Below are 19,638 nucleotides of genomic sequence, written 5' to 3'. Positions count from 1 at the left end.
CTGTATATATATATATAAAGTGTTATTATAACTCTTAGAAAACCCTCTCTTGTTTTATTAAAATTTCACATTTGGCATACCTCGTGCCTTTGACTGGCTTATTGTTGCAGGGAGCCCACACACCACTGCCATCCACAGTGACCTCAATATAGTAACCCACCAGATCCTTCACCTCTTTAGATGCTCCCCAGCACACCACCACAGAAGAGTCAGTGTTTCGGATGGGAATGACCGGGCCTGGGGCAGAAGGCAGGTCTGAAAACAAAAGAGAAATTGTCAATTTTCAGGCAAGTCATTTTTATCTAATCAGATTTTACATTTATGCTGATGCTCGTATCCAAAGTGACACTGAAGGCTTGACATTATAAGCTTGGCATTGAAGGCTTGACATTTAAACAGTTCATGCTTTCACTGCTTCTTTTTTTAAAATGTATTATCAGAAATAAAGATAAAAATATTATTTTAAGAAATATTTTTGCGTTCAGATTTCGACTTGAATTTATTTCCTAATTAATTTATATATTTGTTGAATACATTATTCGCTTCAATTTGTATTTATATGTATGTTTGTTTTTACAATTTTTATTTATTTATTTAAATCAAATTTTGGATGATTTGTTTACTTGAATCTTAATATTATTTTATAATTATTCAATTACTTTAAACTAATTTAAATCAATTAATGTTTTTTTGTGCAGATGGGCAGTTCTCAATCTCAGTTATTCAATCATGTTTTTATTTAATTAATTAGATTATACTTTTTATAGTATAATTTTCTCCATACATTTACAACCACTCACTCCCAGTACCTATGCAGATCCCTGTGATAGAAAATAAATAGAAAACAAATTGAAAATAAATTAAACAAAAAATAAATATTTTTCAAACAGTGTTCTAAACCTGTTTGTATAAGTATTTTTCAAAGAATAAATTGGCTCTTTATACAAGAAACTACTGCATGTAGATATATTTTATATTTTAGGGCTGGATTCCCTCAAGCTTATTTGGAGATCCATGGAATCTAAAGATCAAAACCCCCAGATTAAAAAAAAATGTCTTCAAGTGTACTTAACTGATCAGTTTAGTAGATGATGGTGTTTCAAAGGATGATTTTTTTACATAAATGCCATTCTTTTAAACTTTTATTCATAAAGGGATCTGTGCCTGCAAAATACTTATACCAGTTTTTATAAAAATAAAAAATTAAATAAAAAAAACTGTATAAAACAATACTGACCATTTTAACTGTACCTCCCATTGAACTCACACTATCCCATTCCTGACTTTATATCTGTAATGATTTCCGAAAATATGTAATTCACTAAAAAAATTATGTTTGCTGTTTGTTCAAACTACTTATTTATAATACAACACGACAACACAAATACAACACAAATTTAGTATTTTTGGGACAACTTAATTGTTGTATGTTCAATCCACTTAAAATTGTAAAAACAAATAAGTTAACTTAAAATCGATTAAGTGGAACCCAGCATCTTTTAAAGTGTATGGCCTTTCTGAAGCACAAAAGTAACACACTCTCCATCCTGTAATCCAAGACACTAACCTACTTCTTTGTGTGTGTCTAGTGTTCACACTCACCCAATCGGTCTCCCACAGTAGTCGCCCCAGTTTCCTCTGACGGCTCTCCAACTCCAGCAGAGTTACAGCTGCGTACACGGAAAGTGTAGGATTTGTCCTCAGCGAGGTCAAACAGGGCAAAGCGAGGGGACTTGACTGGAATCCCGGTGTTTACCCTTTGCCATGCATCTGTACCAACCAAACACTGACAAAAGATGTACTGTTTTAGTCTCCAAATGCATTTAATTTATAGAGAAAAAAAAACAATAAAATACTTTACATTCTCCCTCACCTTCTCCACGTAATACATGACACCCTCGTGTCCTCTCTGAACAGGTGGCTTCCAGCTCAGGACTACGTAACTCTTTGTAGCCTCAGTGACGGCCAGGTCAGTAGGTGGACCAGGGATGACCCCAACTAAGTGTGCAGAGAAACAATGCTGCATATTTTGAATCAATTTAAACACAACTGTAAAGGCCCCATGAAATTAAAATAAAGTTTTTTAGATGTTATTATCAGTATTGTTAGTTTTTAAGATATCTATAAGCTAGTGTGCTCCAAAACAGTGACAGAATTCGTGTTTAGAAGATACTGTATAAAACTGATAAAAACATGTAAACCTTGTAGTTTGACACTTCCGCCTAATTGGAGCAACATTTTGTTTTACGTCACCTCAAACTACAGTTTCCCATCAAATCACAATCAAATACTCTCTAGTATCTGACATGCCCCGCCCCTTTCAAGACGCTTCTCATTTACTTTTCATTTGATGCACTTAAGCTCAACCACTCTCACTGGCAGCGCTGTGATAAAAGCTAAACCATTGGCACCATTGGCAGTTTTTTAAACAGAGGAAGAGCTACACTATGTTCCACCCTCTCTTTATGTTTTGGCTGAGAATGAATCAAACATGAATAAAAAATGCATATTGCAAAGCACTTCATGGAACTTTTAAGTATAATTTAACCCTGCTGTGTGTTGTCATAACACCTCCCTCACATTAGGAATGAACAATATACTGGTTGTATTAAAAGTGTTGGTAACACTTTATTTTTTCATGTTCTATTTGAGAATTAGTACACGGTCTGCTTAATATTTGTTAAAACTTCAACAGACATTTAACTGACAATAAGAATCTTACCCTATACTAACTAACTAACCCTAACCCCAACCTAAAAGTCTACTTATAATCTAATTAGAATTAGTAGGCGTGTAGATGCAGTATAACTCAAATTCAACAAACGGACCATCTAAACAAAGTGTGACCAAAGTGTTCTTATGCATTGGTTAGTATAGGAAATGCATTGCTTTAATATTGTGCATACTCATTTCACCTATTATAATTGACATTGTGTTTGCCAACATATAACACTTGTTAAATATACAGTTTTTTTTGCTACTGTTAATAAAACAGGGTAATTGTGATGTTCATTTAATTTGTTTTAAAGAAATTCTTATTCTGCAAGGACAAAATTAAATTGAAAGTCAACAGTACAGGCACAGTAAGTTACACCAAAGGCTTTCATAACTTTACTAAATATTTCTACCTAAATATGAAAAGCCCAGTTTCCATCAAACTAAGCCTTTATAATACTGTTTTCATAAATGCTAATAATAAGAAATGTTTCTTGAGTACTAAATCAACATACCAGAATGATTTATGAAGGATCGTGTTACAGTGAAGGCTAAAATAATGATGCTAGATGATCAGTGGAATAATTTACATCATAAAATATATTAAAATTACAAATATATATTTTTAATATTAAATATAATAGTAAAATAATAAACAATAGCAATGGTAATACATTGTATTGGTGGTAAAACTGCAGTTTTTTTTTTTATTTATTATTTATTTAACACAAAATTTATGTTTTTCCTTTCAGGTTTTTTATGAAATAAATGCTTCAGGCTGAACATAAAACAGCTTGTTGGCCCAAAGTGTAAAAAATAAACAAAAAAAATTATTACAAGATTAACAAATTAATTAAAGAATTTAATCATTAAATTAAATAATTCTTTACCTGTGGGATCTTCCTCAGTGAATTTGATCACTCCCGTCCATGGAGCTGAGGGACCAGCTGTGAAAATCAGACACTCATAAGCAAACCTTACCATCTTTGTTCTTCAGTTTTCAGAATTTTCTACACTTTCCTCTTAATTCTTCACATACACACACAAAAAGGCACACTACCTCTAAGACGGGCCCGGTCTGATGGGTCCATGGCGACTACAGGGTCAGAGACCCGAGACGGACGGCTCACACCAGCATTATTGAGAGCTCGCACCCGAAACATGTAGGAGCGTCCTTCAATAAGCCCAGTGACAGGAAAACGGGCATATTTTACTGGAGTGTCATTGCACTGAGTCCAGTGATGATTGCCAACCTCCAACCTGTAGATAAATATTTAAATGAAGAGCACTGGCTTGGGCTTAATAATCCCCACTGCTGATGGCATATTATGTAACTCACCTGTCAATGAAGTAACCCGTGATGGCACTGCTGCCCTCCACTGCTGGCTGCTTCCAGGTGACAACCACATAGTCTTTATTAGCGTCATGACAGCGCACATCAAGAGGAGCGACTGGAACCCCTTCCTCCTCTACATCAGCATCTAATGATATACACAAATCAGCTTTATTTGCGCCCTGCTGTCACATCTAATTATGGCTGAGTGATACACAACGTCTCTGCACTGTGAACACAGCTAGCTAATTTCAGCTATCTCTTATACTCTCTCATAGCATCTCAGTCACCTCATTATAATAGATACTTCCACAAAACATAACAAAGCACTGATGAGCCAACAACAAGGTCTAAAACCCAAAAAGTGAATATAAATGAGATTTTTACTCATAGAATATATTTCCACATTAATATAAAAGTTGAATAAATAAAATTCAATGCCATATGCCATATGAGCAATATCACACGAGTAGCAGTGCGATATGGCCGTTCATTCATATCCCTGTCGCACATCTACTCGTGTAATATTGCGTTTATACAACAGTTTGACGGCATAATTGTGTATATAAAAACAAAATCAAACATGAAGAGTCTCAAAAACCCTTTTGTATGAGGAACTACTTTCTTCCACCTTGGATTCAAATCATAAGCTGACAGTAAAACAGCTGTTAAAACAGTTAAAAGCATCTTTTAAACTTTAGATCTGTAGTGTCTGCTTTTTGCTCATAGATATATACACTACATATCGCATAGTGACCCTGAGCATGCGTCAATAGTGCTGCCACATTGGTACAGTGCTCCCAGGACAAATGTCATTCAACCGCACTAGTCAAGACAGTGTTATTACATGAAGATGCGGGACTTAAGCGATGTCTACGGGTGTAGTAACGAGCAAACAAAGAAAACAAAGCACAAAGGCAGAACATTTCATAAGTAATATTATGTTTTTTTTTCTGTTTTTGTATGTTCTGAACTTGTGTGCTAATCAGGTAACGTTATTGATGATAATCAGTCACTTACTGCATTCACCATAAGGCAAAGCAGCACCAACTCGCACTAAACACTCGGCTTATGCTAGTTTTGTTGAATAAAATCAGCAAACAATGCAAAAGAAATATGACAACGAGATGCTGTGCTGCCAGAAACTTGTATTATTGTCTACAAGTGAAAGAGTCGTTCGGGGGATTCATTCACAAACGAATCGCTCCCTCCGTCAGTATGAGAAGTAAAAGCAGCAGAGCAGGTGTGTTTCAGGACATAATTAGATTAAATTGAACAGGGAGGGTGAATAGTACATTTTTGTACACACAAACACAAGCTTTTTGTCAGGAATGCCCGTGCGGTCACTGATCCATCAATGTAGAAAAGTGATGTAAAATTATAACTTTTGTAATTAGGAAAAAAAAAAAAAATTACATACTAACATCCAGGAAAACTCCCAACATAGATATATGTGTATATGTGTATATCTCTGGCTTTGGATGGCCACAGTCCTCCACTGTACCTTGGTCCCGCATTCATTTCAAAGGAGCGCTACCCTGTACCAAGATGACTGCGCTATTGACGCATTCCGTCCAATAGACAACAATAGGCCAGGCGACATCTAATGTATATATCTATGCTTTTTGCTGGATGTATGTGGGCGGAGTAATACACAAATGGTAAAGAGGCTGTACGGGTGCTGATATGACTTAAATATATCACAGCTATCAGCCAATCAGACTCGAGAACCAGACAGAACTGTTGTATAAATCATAATATATCACCGATAAGACATTTTTCGATGTAGCAATCTGTCTTTTAAATGTAACTTGCTTATTCATGCTAGCCATGTGTTAAACATTAAAAACATGCTAGCATAGCACTAATGACAGCAATGATTTTCAACAAAGTGGTAAACGTGCTGTCAATACAGGTTATTTCATGCTTGAAGTGTTTAAATCTTTACAGTCTATGGTTTAAATGGGCTTACATGCTAAAAATCAAGCTAGCAATAAGTCTAAGACATGCTAAAAGTGTAATAATGTCAAACAAGCTAATACAAAAAGGAAAATAAATATACGAATACTGTTAAAACATGCTAGCACTAATAACAGCAATTACTGTCAACACTGTGGCAACTGTGCTGTCAATAGACTATTTCATGTTGGAAGTGTTCAAATGTGCTCAAATGCTAAAAAAATCAAGCTAGCAATAACAGGAAGGCATGCTAGAAATGTGATAATGTCAAACATGCTAAAACAAAAAGGTAAATAAATATTTGAATACTGTTAAAACATGCTAGCATAGCACTAATAACAGCAATGCTTGTCAGCAATGTGGTGAACGTGCTGTCAATATAGGCTATCATGCTAGAAGTGCTCAAATGGGCTTACATGCTAAATAATCATGCTAGCAACAAGACAAAGACATGCTAGAAAGAGGGAGTATATCAAACATGCTAAAACAAAAAAGGTAAATAAATATTTAAATACTGTAAAAACATGCTAGCACTAATAACACCAATGATTGTCAGCATGAAATATCAATATAGACTATTTCATGCTAGAAGTGTTCAAATGTGCTTACATGCTAAATCACCTTGCAAAAGTCTTAAACATGTTAAATGTGATAATGTCAAACATGCTAAAACAAAAAGGTAAGTAAATATTTGAATATTGTTAAAACATGCTAGAATCAAACTAAATTAACATTCTAGCAACATGTTAATCAGTGTGCTAAATTATGGTAGCAATGTGTTAAAACATTGTAGTAAAAATGCTAGCAATTTAATAAAAACACTAACCATGGTATTTGAAGTAAAATTGTTCAATTAATCAACAAGCCAAAATAAATTTGAACCACTCTACCTATAATAAAATGTATTCATTTGAATGCATGCATACAAAATTCATTACATTTTTACACATGCTAATAACATATAAAGACATATTGGCTTCATGTTAACAATTGGTCCATGATCTTAATTTTTAATGGGTACTTATTAATAATGTTAACTGGTTAATATGAACTCTATGTATCAAATAATCATTAATCAATTTAAAAAGAAGACTACCGGCCCCAAACACTTGGCCATTAGTATAACACTAAAGGCATATGGCTGCCTTTAGTGCTGTCGGCCAAAGATAGAAGCAACATTCCCACAGAGAAACCTAAAACCTGTGGCAACTCGCCTCTTAAAGATACAGTGCACACAGCTTGACTGACAATACGATGTTGCCCTTCAGTGTGAGATGACACAGTTTCAGATTACACAGCACAAACGTATATAGGCAGGACTCACCTCTGACAAACACATAGGCAGAGTGGGTGTCAAAGCCAGACTTGGTGTTAACACGCAGGGTGTAGAGACCCTCATCTTCTTTGTTCAGATGGACAAGGGTCAAAGTGGCTTTTTCACCACTCCAGTGCATGTGCACCCACTTAGAAGATGATAAGGCGACACCTGATAAAGAAATGAAGCATTACAGACTGTACAATGGTTAGGAGCTGGTGCTTGCATGGCTTGCACACTTTACTTCAGGGCTGCATGATATTGGAAAAATCCATCATAGTGTTTTTTGTATTTCTGTGATATATATTGTGTTACATCCACAATTTACATGTAAATGCATCAGCTTTTTACAGCATAACACTCACTACTCTTGAGTAATTTTAAAAGGTCTACTCATACTTTGAGTAGTATTTACAACAGATACTTTTACTCTACTTGCACTACATTTTTGGGCAAGTAATCTTATTTTTACTTAAGTATGATTTTTCTGTAAAAATTGCTATCATTGGGCCAGAGAGTTCTAACCCAAAAATCTGAATCTGAAAATAGGATCAAAAAAGATGTGCTAAGCTTTACACTTGCCGCAAGTGGGGGAAACCGTGGGATAGAATTTCATAAGCTTTGTTTTTGAATAGTAAAGTCTGTGTTATACTTTGTACTGTACTGAATAAGGTTGTGTCTAGAACATAAATAAACAGATAAAAAGCATTGATCCCAATCAGTCTGTGATTAAAATCTCTACTGTAGGTCTTCCCGTACGACTTTCAAATCAAGAAAAAAAAAATCTGTTTTGTTTTAAAAAAACATTTACAAATAAAGAGGTTAGGCCCTTAGCATTTGGAGAGTTTAAAATAAATCAAATAAATTAACTTCTTAAGATAAATAATCAAAATTTGGAATATTTAAATGGACACACAGTAGTTTCTGACATGAAAATACCTAAAAAAAATTAGAAGAAGGGAGGTTGAATTAAAAGAGAGTTGTGAAAAGGAGGCAAAAATATTATTAATAAAAATCTTTACCACTGGAAACTCCTTTATCTTGCCATTGCTCAAAAACTAATATCTCTATTTGGAAAGAATTTATAATTTTAGATTGATTTGGATGATTCTGTAAGGCTGTGCATCTGCATAACATAGAATGAACAATGCACACGCTACATCAATATAATAGAACACAAAATACAAATGGAATAAACCGTTTTTTATTGCGTTTAAGAGGAGTTCAACAGTGTTCACGGTCAGTAATTGAATAATATAATGTAAAATAATGATGTATAGTCTTCATTTTATGAATTCTTCTATGAAATTAATCATTATTAAAGTTACAAACAGTACAATTTCCTATGCCTGAATGCTTTTAAAATCCTCACAGTCACAGGCCTCAAAAACACATGCAAATGAAAAACTGTTAGGGATAACTCTGCAGTGACTCTGTTGTGCTGATCAACTATAATCCAGACTCAACATTGCAGATCCTGTAATCAGTGGAATGTGACTATTGTGGGTTCACACATTGTGATAACAATGCTGAGATGATATATTGTGCAGTGCTACTTTACTTACCATTTCTGTACCACACAATCTCTGGCTGGTAGCGCTTCACTGTGGGATAGACAATGACTGTACATCCCAAACTCATGGTTTCTCCCTCACGGCCAAAGGAAACATCAAACTTGTCAATGATGGTAGTGTTGAAGGTCACACCATATTCAGGGCTATAACCATCTATGCAGAATATGAATATAAAAGCTCTTTTAAAACATTACATTTATATTCACATAAAAATGTATATGGCTTTATAAAGTTCAATTGAAATTATAGCATAGAGGTATGTGGTATGGAAAAACGTACGGGGCCTTTCAACCAACTCCTCTTCTTCCTTGAATCCTTTAAAATATAAATGCAATTAAAATGTTAGCTCTTTGGTAATGGAAAGTACATAACAAAATAGTTTTCTTCAAAGCTTCAAAGACTGATCTGCTTTCCTTATAAATAATGTATTTGACCTTGTACATGAAAAAAATCCAGTCTAGATTTTTGCCTCTGCAGAGGTAGTGGAAAGATGCTCTAGAATAACAAGAGCAAACTGAGGAGCTGTAATGGCCTTAAAATAGCATGTCAAGAGGACAGCAGCTGAATACCAGACCCGAGTGAGTTACAGGGTCAGAAATTAACTTTTCTATTAAGGGACATACTGCATTGGAACTGATTTCCAGAGCATGTTTTACCTTCATTAAGGTAATTATAATTACCTTTATAATTAAAGTGCTTCTATAATGTTTTTTTAACTCTCTTCCATACAGTGTGCAACACAGCTCTAAGTGAATGAGAACATCCAGCTGATGTTTGAATCTGAAAATGCACCTTGTTTAAAAATATATATTTTTTAATAAAAGAGTCCACTCAGAGTCGTTTAAATGATTCATACGTCTACACAAAACAATACCAAATAAGAAGTGTCGGATCCGGTAAAACGTGAACAAGTCTTTCCCTTAAAACACTTGCCTCCTTGTTTTCTCTGACATGCAAATTATTTATTTAACTGCGTTTTGTTACTTTTAATCGCCCCACGAGGCTTATACTGTATCTGCTTAACTCTTTATATTCTCATATCACGTCTAAACCCACGTTGAAAATGCGATGCTGCTTTCTTTACGGATTTAAATGTGTTTGTGAGCTTGCGATCCACTGTCGTTTGTCATTGCCATGGCTACCATCAGCTGTTCCTACACATGTGCGGTGGTCAGGTTTCAAAATAGTTCAGCTTTTACTGAATGAGTGTCATTATTTCTACTTGTGATTAAGAATAGAGCAATATGCTGTTGTTGAACTGCATTGCTTTAATGTACTCCTGCATTGGGCTCATATACTCTGTATATACTCTGCACTCTGGCTACTTTAACAATGTTAATAAGCCGAGGTGGGCATTTCTCGCACTGAACGCAGTTAACCAATCGCAACAGACTGGGTCACTGGACAAATCAGCGCAGATTGGCATTGCACTAAGGAGGGGTTTGAGAACAAATGAATCACTGAACAAATCCTATGGGAGTCAATGGGATAATTAGGTAAAAATAAATGCATATTATAAGACAATGAAAGTGTTTTTTGATCTTGCATGCGTTTCAGCCTGTTGTTGGAGACACCCAAAACCAAAATATGACCTTTTTAATTGCATAATAGGGGCTTTTTAAAAATATCTGTGTTGTCGTTTTTGTTAAACATTTGCATTTTAATTGCTATTAAAATATATTTATTTAAATAAAAATATAGACTATGAATGCGATATTGTAATTTTTTAATATTCTTCGTTGTAACATTATTGTTATTAATGGAATTCTTTTTAAAATGTTTGTGTTTGGGAAATCAGCATATAAAATCTAGTCTTTATTCAAAGATTTTAATTCTAGAATGGCTTGTGTACAGAGACTAATCTGCACCGCATCTAAACTTAGTTGATTATGATGCAAGGATTTGTGAGATCATTTTTTTGCGAACACATGCAGACTCAAACATATTTCTTAGTTCTCTGCATAGACTTAACTAAATGTATCTGATTAGCCACTGCAATATAGTTCTCAGTATTTCAAAACAAACAAAAAATAAATTAAAATTACAAATCGACACTTCTTTTCATCCGCTTCCATTAAATTTTGTTTAAATTGTTTTTTTGTTTCTTGAAGTCTCTTGAATTATTGTTTATTTAGTTTTTTTCTTGGTAATTTATAACAAGCCCTTATTTATTTTTAATCCTGATAAGTTACACATTAATATAGATAAGCACAGTTCCTGCATTTGGTGGAAAAAGCTTTTAGCTGCTCTTAATTATGTTCTTTAATATTTATGACTGTAAATAATTAAATTATTTTTAAAATAATTCAGGTCAACAAAAGACGATGACCAAATTTGCTGATGATTAAATGTCCTGATTCACTTTTTATTATTTAGAGATGTTATTAAAAAGTTATTATACATTTTTATGATTTGAAATACAAATAAATAAATACTCACTTTTAATAATGACAGGAGCAAAAGCAGAACTTTCTCCCTTCACATTGAGTGCAGAGATTCGGTACTCAGCAGTGTCACTAAAAGTACAACTGCAACCCAAATAAAAGTTTTGAATTAATAGTCACAAAACATAGAAAACATAGAATTGTTTATCTTTTGCAAGTCTTCTATAATACCAATAAATGACACCATCCCACACATTTCACACACTTTTTAACTGAATAAAAACTTTCTTTACTTTTTTATTTCCAAAGAGTGCATGTTGTATTGGCTCTCTGTGAAGTATTTCTCAGGGCGAGCCTTGGCATCGATTAGAACATTGTTTTTGTACCTGCAAAGCAAAATTAGATAGAGGCAAACAGAACAGAGTTAAATGAAACACTGATTGAATCAGTGACTAATGATTATACGTTTAACGGTTGAACTGAATTGTTTCTGACCAGGCCACGCGGGGTTTGGGCCATCCTGCAACAGTGCAGTGCAGCGTCACACTCTTCCCCTCCCACACGGTCTGACCACGTGGTTTAACGATAAACTCTGGAGGGTGAGTCAAACTGTCTGGATTCATCTTCTTTTGGAATTGCTCTTTCTCATGCAGCTGGTGTAAAAAAATAAATTAGATTGTTATTGGTTGGATTATCATACTCTGCTGTTGTTGCAGTTCAGAATATCAATTGAAAGTTAAGTAACACATCTTAGGTAACTTTTTTCAAACAACATTTCAAACAAACAACTTGTTAAATGTTCTGGGTCAAACCTTTTGGCTCAGAGCCATGCGTTCTGCAGACTCTCTCATGCTGGTCTCTCTGGTCTTCTTCACAGTTCTCATCTTGAAGCCGGACTCTCTGGCGAACAGGTTTCTCATGACGACATACCCCACACCCTCTTCCTTTACCTCCTCCTGAGTCTCCATCAGGTCTTGGGTAGCCAAATGACTAATCAAGAAGATTAGGTTAATGAGCACAGTCTGATCTAAAAACCTTAACACACACCTGCCACTTTATTGAGCACACTCATTCAATTGCTTTAGGCCCCTTCGACACCAGCTGATCTTTGTATAAATGTCATAGCCAGGCTGAGTATTGTTGCTGACCTTGCCTTTATGACCACATCAAAAGATGGGAACTTTAAGCAGGATAATCCACCATATCACAAAATCAAATAATCGTAAACATTACATTTAGTGTACTTTACTCAAATGGCCCCCACAGTCCCCAGAAAATACTCCAATAGTACCTTTAAGACATGATGAAATTGGAGATTCACATCATGGATGTGTAGTCAACAAACCTACATCAACTCTGTTATGCTCTCATGTCGATAAGGAGTGCTTAGCACCTTGTTAAATCTATGCAACAAGATTTAAAGCAGTTCTGCATTAAGGCAAAAAGAGTATAGAAAAGAGTACCGTATGAAGTGACCAGTGAGTTCATGACCTCCTTAGTTTGGGATTGAGCTTTTAATTGAGCATATGCTCCGAACCTTTTTAAGCCAGCCAAGAAATATATATATTTTGTAAAAGGTTGACTTCATTTTCAATATCAAGAGGTTCCTTTAAAAGCATTTATAGTGTATGACTTAGTTTATAAGAATGTATTCTATCATGTGATGGGCAGCAACTAAGCGCCTCAAATTGTGTGTGCTAACAATTTTAAATTCTAAAGACATTCCCTTAATGTTTCCATCAAGTTATACCGTGAGGTTATTTTTTCTTAGATTGTTTTTAATAGCATTATTCAAAATAATTTTCTTAATGTTTAAGTATCAAGTTATAGAATAATTTATTTTTATTGGAAAACAATTTTTTTATTTTTTAGATTTTCTATAAAAGTTACAAACATTGTCCAAAAGCTTTGATTCAACTTATGATGAATTTTAAAACTTTATTTAATTTAATAACCACCTTATGTGCTAACATTTACACATCTTTTAAGGAAATTTATGGAAAGTTCTGAGAATGTTCCCAGTTAGCTGGTGCATAAACAATACAGTGGTAAAATAAAGATTTAATAAAGGGACTAAGCCAAAAAGAAAATGAATGGATGAATGCATTAATTTTGTGTAATGGATCTAAGACAAATAAAAGCATTATTCATTCATTTATTTTCTTTTCAGCTTAGTCCCTTTATTAATCCGGGGGCGCCACAGCAGAATGAACTGCAAACTTATCCAGCAAGTTTTCATGCTGCGGATACCCTTCCAGCCGCAACCCATCTCTGGGAAAATAAAAGCATTATTTCACAAAAAAAAAGAAAATTACATAAATAAAGTTACATATAAATTTAGTAATCATTAAGAAGACAAGCATAGATTGCATAATTTACTTTAACATTTACAAACCATTCACCACAGATATAAAACCCCATGTCATTCTAAGTACCCCAATGCAATCACCTGCTTCTGAAGACTGGCACAACGTATCCAATGACCTCGTCTTCTTTGTCCACCGCCAGGTATGAGCGCTTTTCTTTTTTGGAGAGTGGAGTCAGTTTCTTCTCCTTCTTCTTCCCTGAGATCTTGTGCCTTAACAGCAGTTAACATCAGGAAAGCCAGTAATTATATCACAAAACTCATCAACGCTTGTGTATACAGATGAAAATACTTTATTCCATTATTCAGTCAAAACACATCAGTTGCATTTGATTTTGCTCACTGGAACAAAATGTTCAATAATTTAGCAGGGTTAATGGAATAAAGTCACTTGAAAGTCAGTCTCAGCATGTTAGTGGAAAGCAAATATTAGCAGAGACACTCACTGTATTAAGCATTTATTAAAAAAGAAATGAAAAGGCCTGAAATAAGCTGCACTTTAGAAAAAAAGCAATTAATTCAGTATGCATGACTGGTGGTTTTACTCATTTTGTTTGTACACAGCACAGTGCCCTTGATGCAATGCTCCACATAAACACAAATCAATTAAAGCAATATTATTTGTATATTTTTCTTTATTAATGCACATTTTGTTGACTATCAGATAAGGAATGAGCATGACCACTTGGAAACATACATTAGTTAATATGACATGTCAGCAGGAGATAAACCATGTAATCTGCATATGATCCTAACACAACTTTATGGGCTTAAACTGATTTACAGCTAAATCGTAGAGCTCTATCTGGTATCCGAAAGACTGATCCTTTTATCTCTTACATTGTTACAAAATATTTTTGGATTACAGCAGCTTCTAAACCATCTGAGAGTCATTTCCTTTGCAAAATGATCTTTTGAATAGCTATGCAATGATGGAAATACAATGGTAACTAGCAAGATTATAGTCAATTATTGTAAAATGCTTACACAATCATAACAATTGGAAATTACTGTAAGTCAGAAACAGGTCCTGTTAAACATATTATTAAAGTGGACCTATTATGCTCCTTTTTACAAGATGTAAAACAAGTCTCTGATTTTTCCTAGAGTGTGTATACAAAGTTTCAGCTCACATTACTAAATAAATAATGTTTTAGAACTTTATGAATCTGCCCCTTTTAGGCTTTGATCCTAATTGTGCCATTTTGGTGACTTGCTTTTCAATTTAAATGCTTTTTTAAAAAGAGGGAGAGGGCTCACAAATTCTGGTAGCCTGAAGTCCTGGGGCTATTGTTTTTTCAGTCAGGCTACCAAAATCTATCTACGCCATGACTAGGGGGCTATCTAGATTTTGGTAGCCCTGAAAAAACAATAGCCCTGGGACTTCAGGCTATTAGATTTTGAAAGTCTATGTGTCAGCATAATGGTGTGATTATAGAAAGATAAAATTATACATTTTTACCATCAGAAGCTGGTTATATTCACAGACTTTTGCCACACAACTGTGTTTAAACCCTGTATAAAAGTGATTTTTGCATAGTAGATCCCCTTAAAAAAAAAAAAAAAAAAAAAAAAAAATATATATATATATATATATATATATATATATATATATATATATAAATTAACCATATTTGTGTGTTTGATTACACAAAAATGTGCTTTTCTAAAAGATCTGAATCACTGATAAAATATCAAAACTGGTAAACAAAATAAAAATATCAGTCTTCTGAGAGCACAAATAGTGTTCTCTGCCATATTTTCAGCTCTTTTATGCTCACCTTAAATGGTTACTTAGCCCAAAAAATCATTACTTAATCTAATGTCATTCCAAAACCATATAGATGATTTTCTTCTATGAAACACATAGGAAAATTAAGTTCTGGAATTACATGAGTAGGCTAATGATAGAATTTTCGTTTTTGCATGAACAAACCCTTTAAAGGAGCTCAAGCAAGCAAAATGTTGTACAGCTCATGTACAGTTACAGTTCAGCTCAACTACTGTGGTGTGATTTCAACTTTCAGTGACCATAAATAATCATTGAGACCATTAATAACTTTGGCTCATTCCCACAGAGGCTCGGATTCTTCCTGCCACTGGGTCATGGCATCATGCAGTCCTCAACAGCACATTCATACATATACAACACAATTTCTTTTACCTAAATATTTAAAAATTTCAATGCTCAAAAAAACAGGCATGAGGAGAGATTTTAAAATACACAGGTTTCAAGCACAACAGCAAACACACACTCGGTAGCAGGGCCGGAGTGGGACTCCTTTTCAGCCCTGGAGTTTCAAGCCTCAGACCGGCCCACCTCAGTTCACGACTGACTACATTAAAATAAGGTCATTTCCAATTCAGTTGCTAATTACACTATCACGTCTTTTTTTGTCGTCGCGGAGTCTTATCCTAACGTGCTAACCGCTGGACCACAACAGCTGTGGACAGTGAGGAGACACAACTGAGTTTTATCATCATTAAAATAGATAAAAAGAGAAGAGTTGCAATAAAATAATGAATAAAAAGGCTGTGGTCAAGTAAGTAAATACATTTAAAAAGTGTGACTGCTGAGAGCAACAGATTCTGGAGCTAGGGACACCGGCCCTCGCGGCCAAAAAACGGACCGGCCCACCGGGAATTCTCCCGGTCCTCCCGATTAGCCAATCCGGGCCTGCTCGGTAGACTTGGAATAAAATGTATGCTCTTGGTTGGCTTTTCATAGGAATCTACAATGAAGAGTTTCTGATGGGCCAAGCAGTAAAAATGTCCATCAATCTTTTACTAATTAACAACTAATCTTACTTTAAACACTTTAGGTATCAGTATGTCAGTCAAGTAACACATATGCTAGTCTGAACAAACGCACATACAGTGCAGATATACAGTAAAGTATACAATATGTATACTGTAAAAGGAGTGGGCACTCACTCACTGACTCACTTTGCAAGCAATATTCACTTCCATGGCAACTGCAACTTCTCTGACTGGAGAAGTGATTTTGAAGTGAATTTAGTAAACAGAAGTTGTGTTAAAATTAACTATTTTAAAAAAATGGCATTGAATTAATGCAGTGTTTCTCAACCACGTTCCTAGAGGACCACCAGCTCTGCACATTTTCCATGCCTCCTTAACCAAACACACCTATCCAGATCATCAGCTCATTAGCAGAGACTGAAATACCTGTAATGGGTGTGACAGACAAAGGAGACACCCAAAATATGCAGTGTTGGTGGTCCTACAGGAACGTGGTTGAGAAACACTGACTTAACACATTTCCAAGCTAATATATGACCTCCTGACATATAAACATTGCTTAAAATGTTTATGTTATTAACAATATGTGCTCACAGTTTACGTGTTCATTCCTTGTCAACTTGAAAAGACATTTTTGAGGATTTGCATAACTGACATTGTGCATAAAGTTGTCAATGCCAATTTGTAAAGAAACATCCGTGCAATATCTGTGCCAATATGGTTCTGCAACACACCACTGTTGTTTTGGTTGTCAAAACTCACATGGGATGGAGTCACTATTACCACTAAATTGCAGTTTTTTGTGGATTGCAGAGATGATAACAGCCATGTTTTCAAAAATGTGTACTTTGAGAAAAAGCGAAAAGCTGTCATGTAAACATGCCCTTAGCTGACCCAGTTTCCTAGTATGCCTGTTTGCTATTGTGCCAATCTGTTTCTTGTAAACTCACTCGTGCAGTATTTATTCCTCCTTGTTTAGTTCAGCTACTTGCTGACTGTTGTCTGTGTTTGGGTTTTCTTTGTATCATATGCTCACAGATTCTTGTTTTCTGTATTATAGTTAAGCCTTTGCTAATTTTTTTCTAGCACCTGAGTTATTCGGTTTTGCATATAAAGTGCTACTGCTGCAGTTAGATCCTCATCTCATCTCACCTTGCTCCTGCAAGCTGTGACATGAGAAAATAGCACAGATTTTGGAATACAGAGTTGTCACTTAACATCTGCATACTCTACAAGTGAAAAAAAAACAACAACATGTATTTGCGTATGCCACAGGAACACAAAGTTTTATGTAGATGATTTGATTTTAGTAGCTTATCGTTTATTATTGCAATCATTAAGCTCTAATATTGTTTATGGTCATTGAAAAGTGAAAAAAAAAATAACAGATGATAAAAGAAAATGCATAGCGTACTTTGTGCTTTGAAACTATAGCAATACCCAATACAAAAACAGCACAGACTGTTTAAAAGCATCTATCCTGGTTATAATGGAAGGGTTATGGTGTATGAAGCACACATTATTTTAGATGAGCAGCATGTAATGTGTTATAATAGCACTGGTTTCTAAAAAGCATTGTTTGTGAGGGGGTTGCTCTACAGGGGCCATTCTTCAGGGCAGCATTAGCACTGAGACATTGTCCCTTATGTCCTCTTACCCATGGCTGCTCACATAAGCAGTGTATGACTGGCGGCTAACAGATGACAGGGAGCTTTGGTGATAGCTGCTCTCATAGCGCGTCTCAAGGTCCCGTTCCTCCTGTTCCTTTTGTAGTTTTAAGGATTCTGACATCCTGAGGTGCTTTTAAGATCGTCCCAAGGACCCTTTTTCTTTGTCCACTAGCAGTCTCAAGTACAATTCCCAATGAATGTTAAATCAAATGCACACATAAATAAACAATGCCAAACTTTAAACACTTATAATTTGGTTTGTGAATGTACATTCAACTGGTGTGTTGATTACTTGTCACTGATGCAATGCCCTAAAGGGGACAAGCTTCTGTACGGTTAACTTACTTAACCGTTTTGGTGTAATAAGTTTTTTTTTTTAAATATGTACCTTTAAAAATCATGTCCCAATGACAAGCTGTTACATTCTTATAAAGATTTTTTAAATAAATTTAAAAAAAAAATAATAATAATAATAATGATCAAAATGCACTTTTTTCTTAGTGTAGTGCAAGTTCAACTATTTGGCTTTTTGACATTTTTAACACAACACAACTGACATATTACAATGTATCTATGTTTATTCATTTAGAATAATAACACAAATTCTTGTTCAGATTTTAAAGACATTAATTATACTTTTAAAGGATTTTTAACATGACTATCACAACAGCTGCAAATTAAAACAGTCTTCAATAGTATTCACAAGTTAATATATGACAGAAAATTGTCTAGTCTGTTTTGAGGAAAGCGAGTTCACAACTTTACACAACACTATCGCATTACTTTCTTTATTTGGGCCAGGGCTAGCCACTAGGAGAAACACAAAGTTACTCACCAAGTCAAAGTTGTTATTTTTGTTAAAGAAGAAAGGACAAACTCCAAAAAAAAAGTCAGTGAAAATCCAGGCACAGCGGCGGGTATGGGGCAGCCGACAGGACGGGACTCCACTGAACAAAAATAATGCTGCCACTCTGCAGATTGCAGCAGGCACGACCTTGTATGGCCACTGGCTCTGTTAAATATAGACCTGACTAGAAGCAGACACTCGTGAACACTTTCAAAGTGTAACGCTCATAATTCAATTTATAAACACAATTAGGACTCAAAATCAACGTAACAGTAACTTTAATAAAGGAAAATCACACTTGCAAGACAGTTGAAGATCTTGTGCCTCAAGTCATCAAGGTCACTTAAGATTGGTTAAATAAATTCCTTTCTCGATTCTGATTGGCTGAGGCGCTTTTGAAGCCACAATAATTGAGTGGGTAGATGACACCCTCACCACTGTGTACTGTCCTGTGTAGTCCATATTCATTTTATCTGATTAACTGTTTGTTGTTTATTTAATGAGGCATGGGTGACCCCTGCTGGCCTTATGTGTAGTTGGTTCAAAGTTCAAGTCAAGTCACCTTTTAATTTTGAGACCACGCCCTTCAACGTCATAGAAAATGTTCTTATGCGAGAAATGGGTTGATCCTGCTAAAAATAATATGCTTACAACATTGAATGCAATTCTTTTTGAAAATTGTGATTAAAAAAATAAGCGACGCAGTGGCAAAGTAA

General features: G+C 34.9%; 1 protein-coding gene across 6 annotated transcripts in view; it reads right to left on the bottom strand.

Annotated features, from left to right (window-relative positions):
* myom1a (myomesin 1a (skelemin)) overlaps positions 1–19,024 on the bottom strand; it is a 43,722-nt gene extending 24,698 nt beyond the window's left edge. For 3 of the 6 annotated variants that reach the window (XR_015477776.1, NM_001161340.1, XM_087239592.1), the window contains exons 1-16: positions 18,911–19,024; positions 18,063–18,251; positions 13,730–13,858; positions 12,093–12,270; positions 11,776–11,933; positions 11,574–11,666; positions 11,336–11,424; positions 9,176–9,211; positions 8,888–9,049; positions 7,332–7,493; positions 4,055–4,196; positions 3,776–3,975; positions 3,606–3,662; positions 1,874–1,998; positions 1,603–1,786; positions 81–255 (exon numbers count right to left, since the gene is read on the bottom strand). Coding sequence is in view for 4 of the 6 variants with exons in the window: in NM_001161340.1 (NP_001154812.1) it covers positions 81–255; positions 1,603–1,786; positions 1,874–1,998; positions 3,606–3,662; positions 3,776–3,975; positions 4,055–4,196; positions 7,332–7,493; positions 8,888–9,049; positions 9,176–9,211; positions 11,336–11,424; positions 11,574–11,666; positions 11,776–11,933; positions 12,093–12,270; positions 13,730–13,858; positions 18,063–18,196 (2,024 nt within the window). In the remaining 2 variants the exon portion in view is untranslated. The remainder of the gene's footprint in view (positions 1–80; positions 256–1,602; positions 1,787–1,873; positions 1,999–3,605; positions 3,663–3,775; positions 3,976–4,054; positions 4,197–7,331; positions 7,494–8,887; positions 9,050–9,175; positions 9,212–11,335; positions 11,425–11,573; positions 11,667–11,775; positions 11,934–12,092; positions 12,271–13,729; positions 13,859–18,062; positions 18,252–18,910) is intronic. The other 3 variants (XR_015477777.1, XM_087239591.1, XM_087239593.1) reach the window with 1 other exon arrangement.
* Between the last annotated feature and the right edge of the window lie 614 nt (positions 19,025–19,638).

The sequence above is a fragment of the Danio rerio genome, chromosome 2 (genome assembly GCF_052040795.2).
Source record: "Danio rerio strain M-AB ecotype USA chromosome 2, GRCz13ab, whole genome shotgun sequence".
Taxonomy (NCBI): Eukaryota; Metazoa; Chordata; class Actinopteri; order Cypriniformes; family Danionidae; genus Danio; species Danio rerio.
The sequence above is the reverse complement of the archived record's forward strand: the minus strand, read 5'-3'. Positions and strand labels throughout refer to the sequence as shown.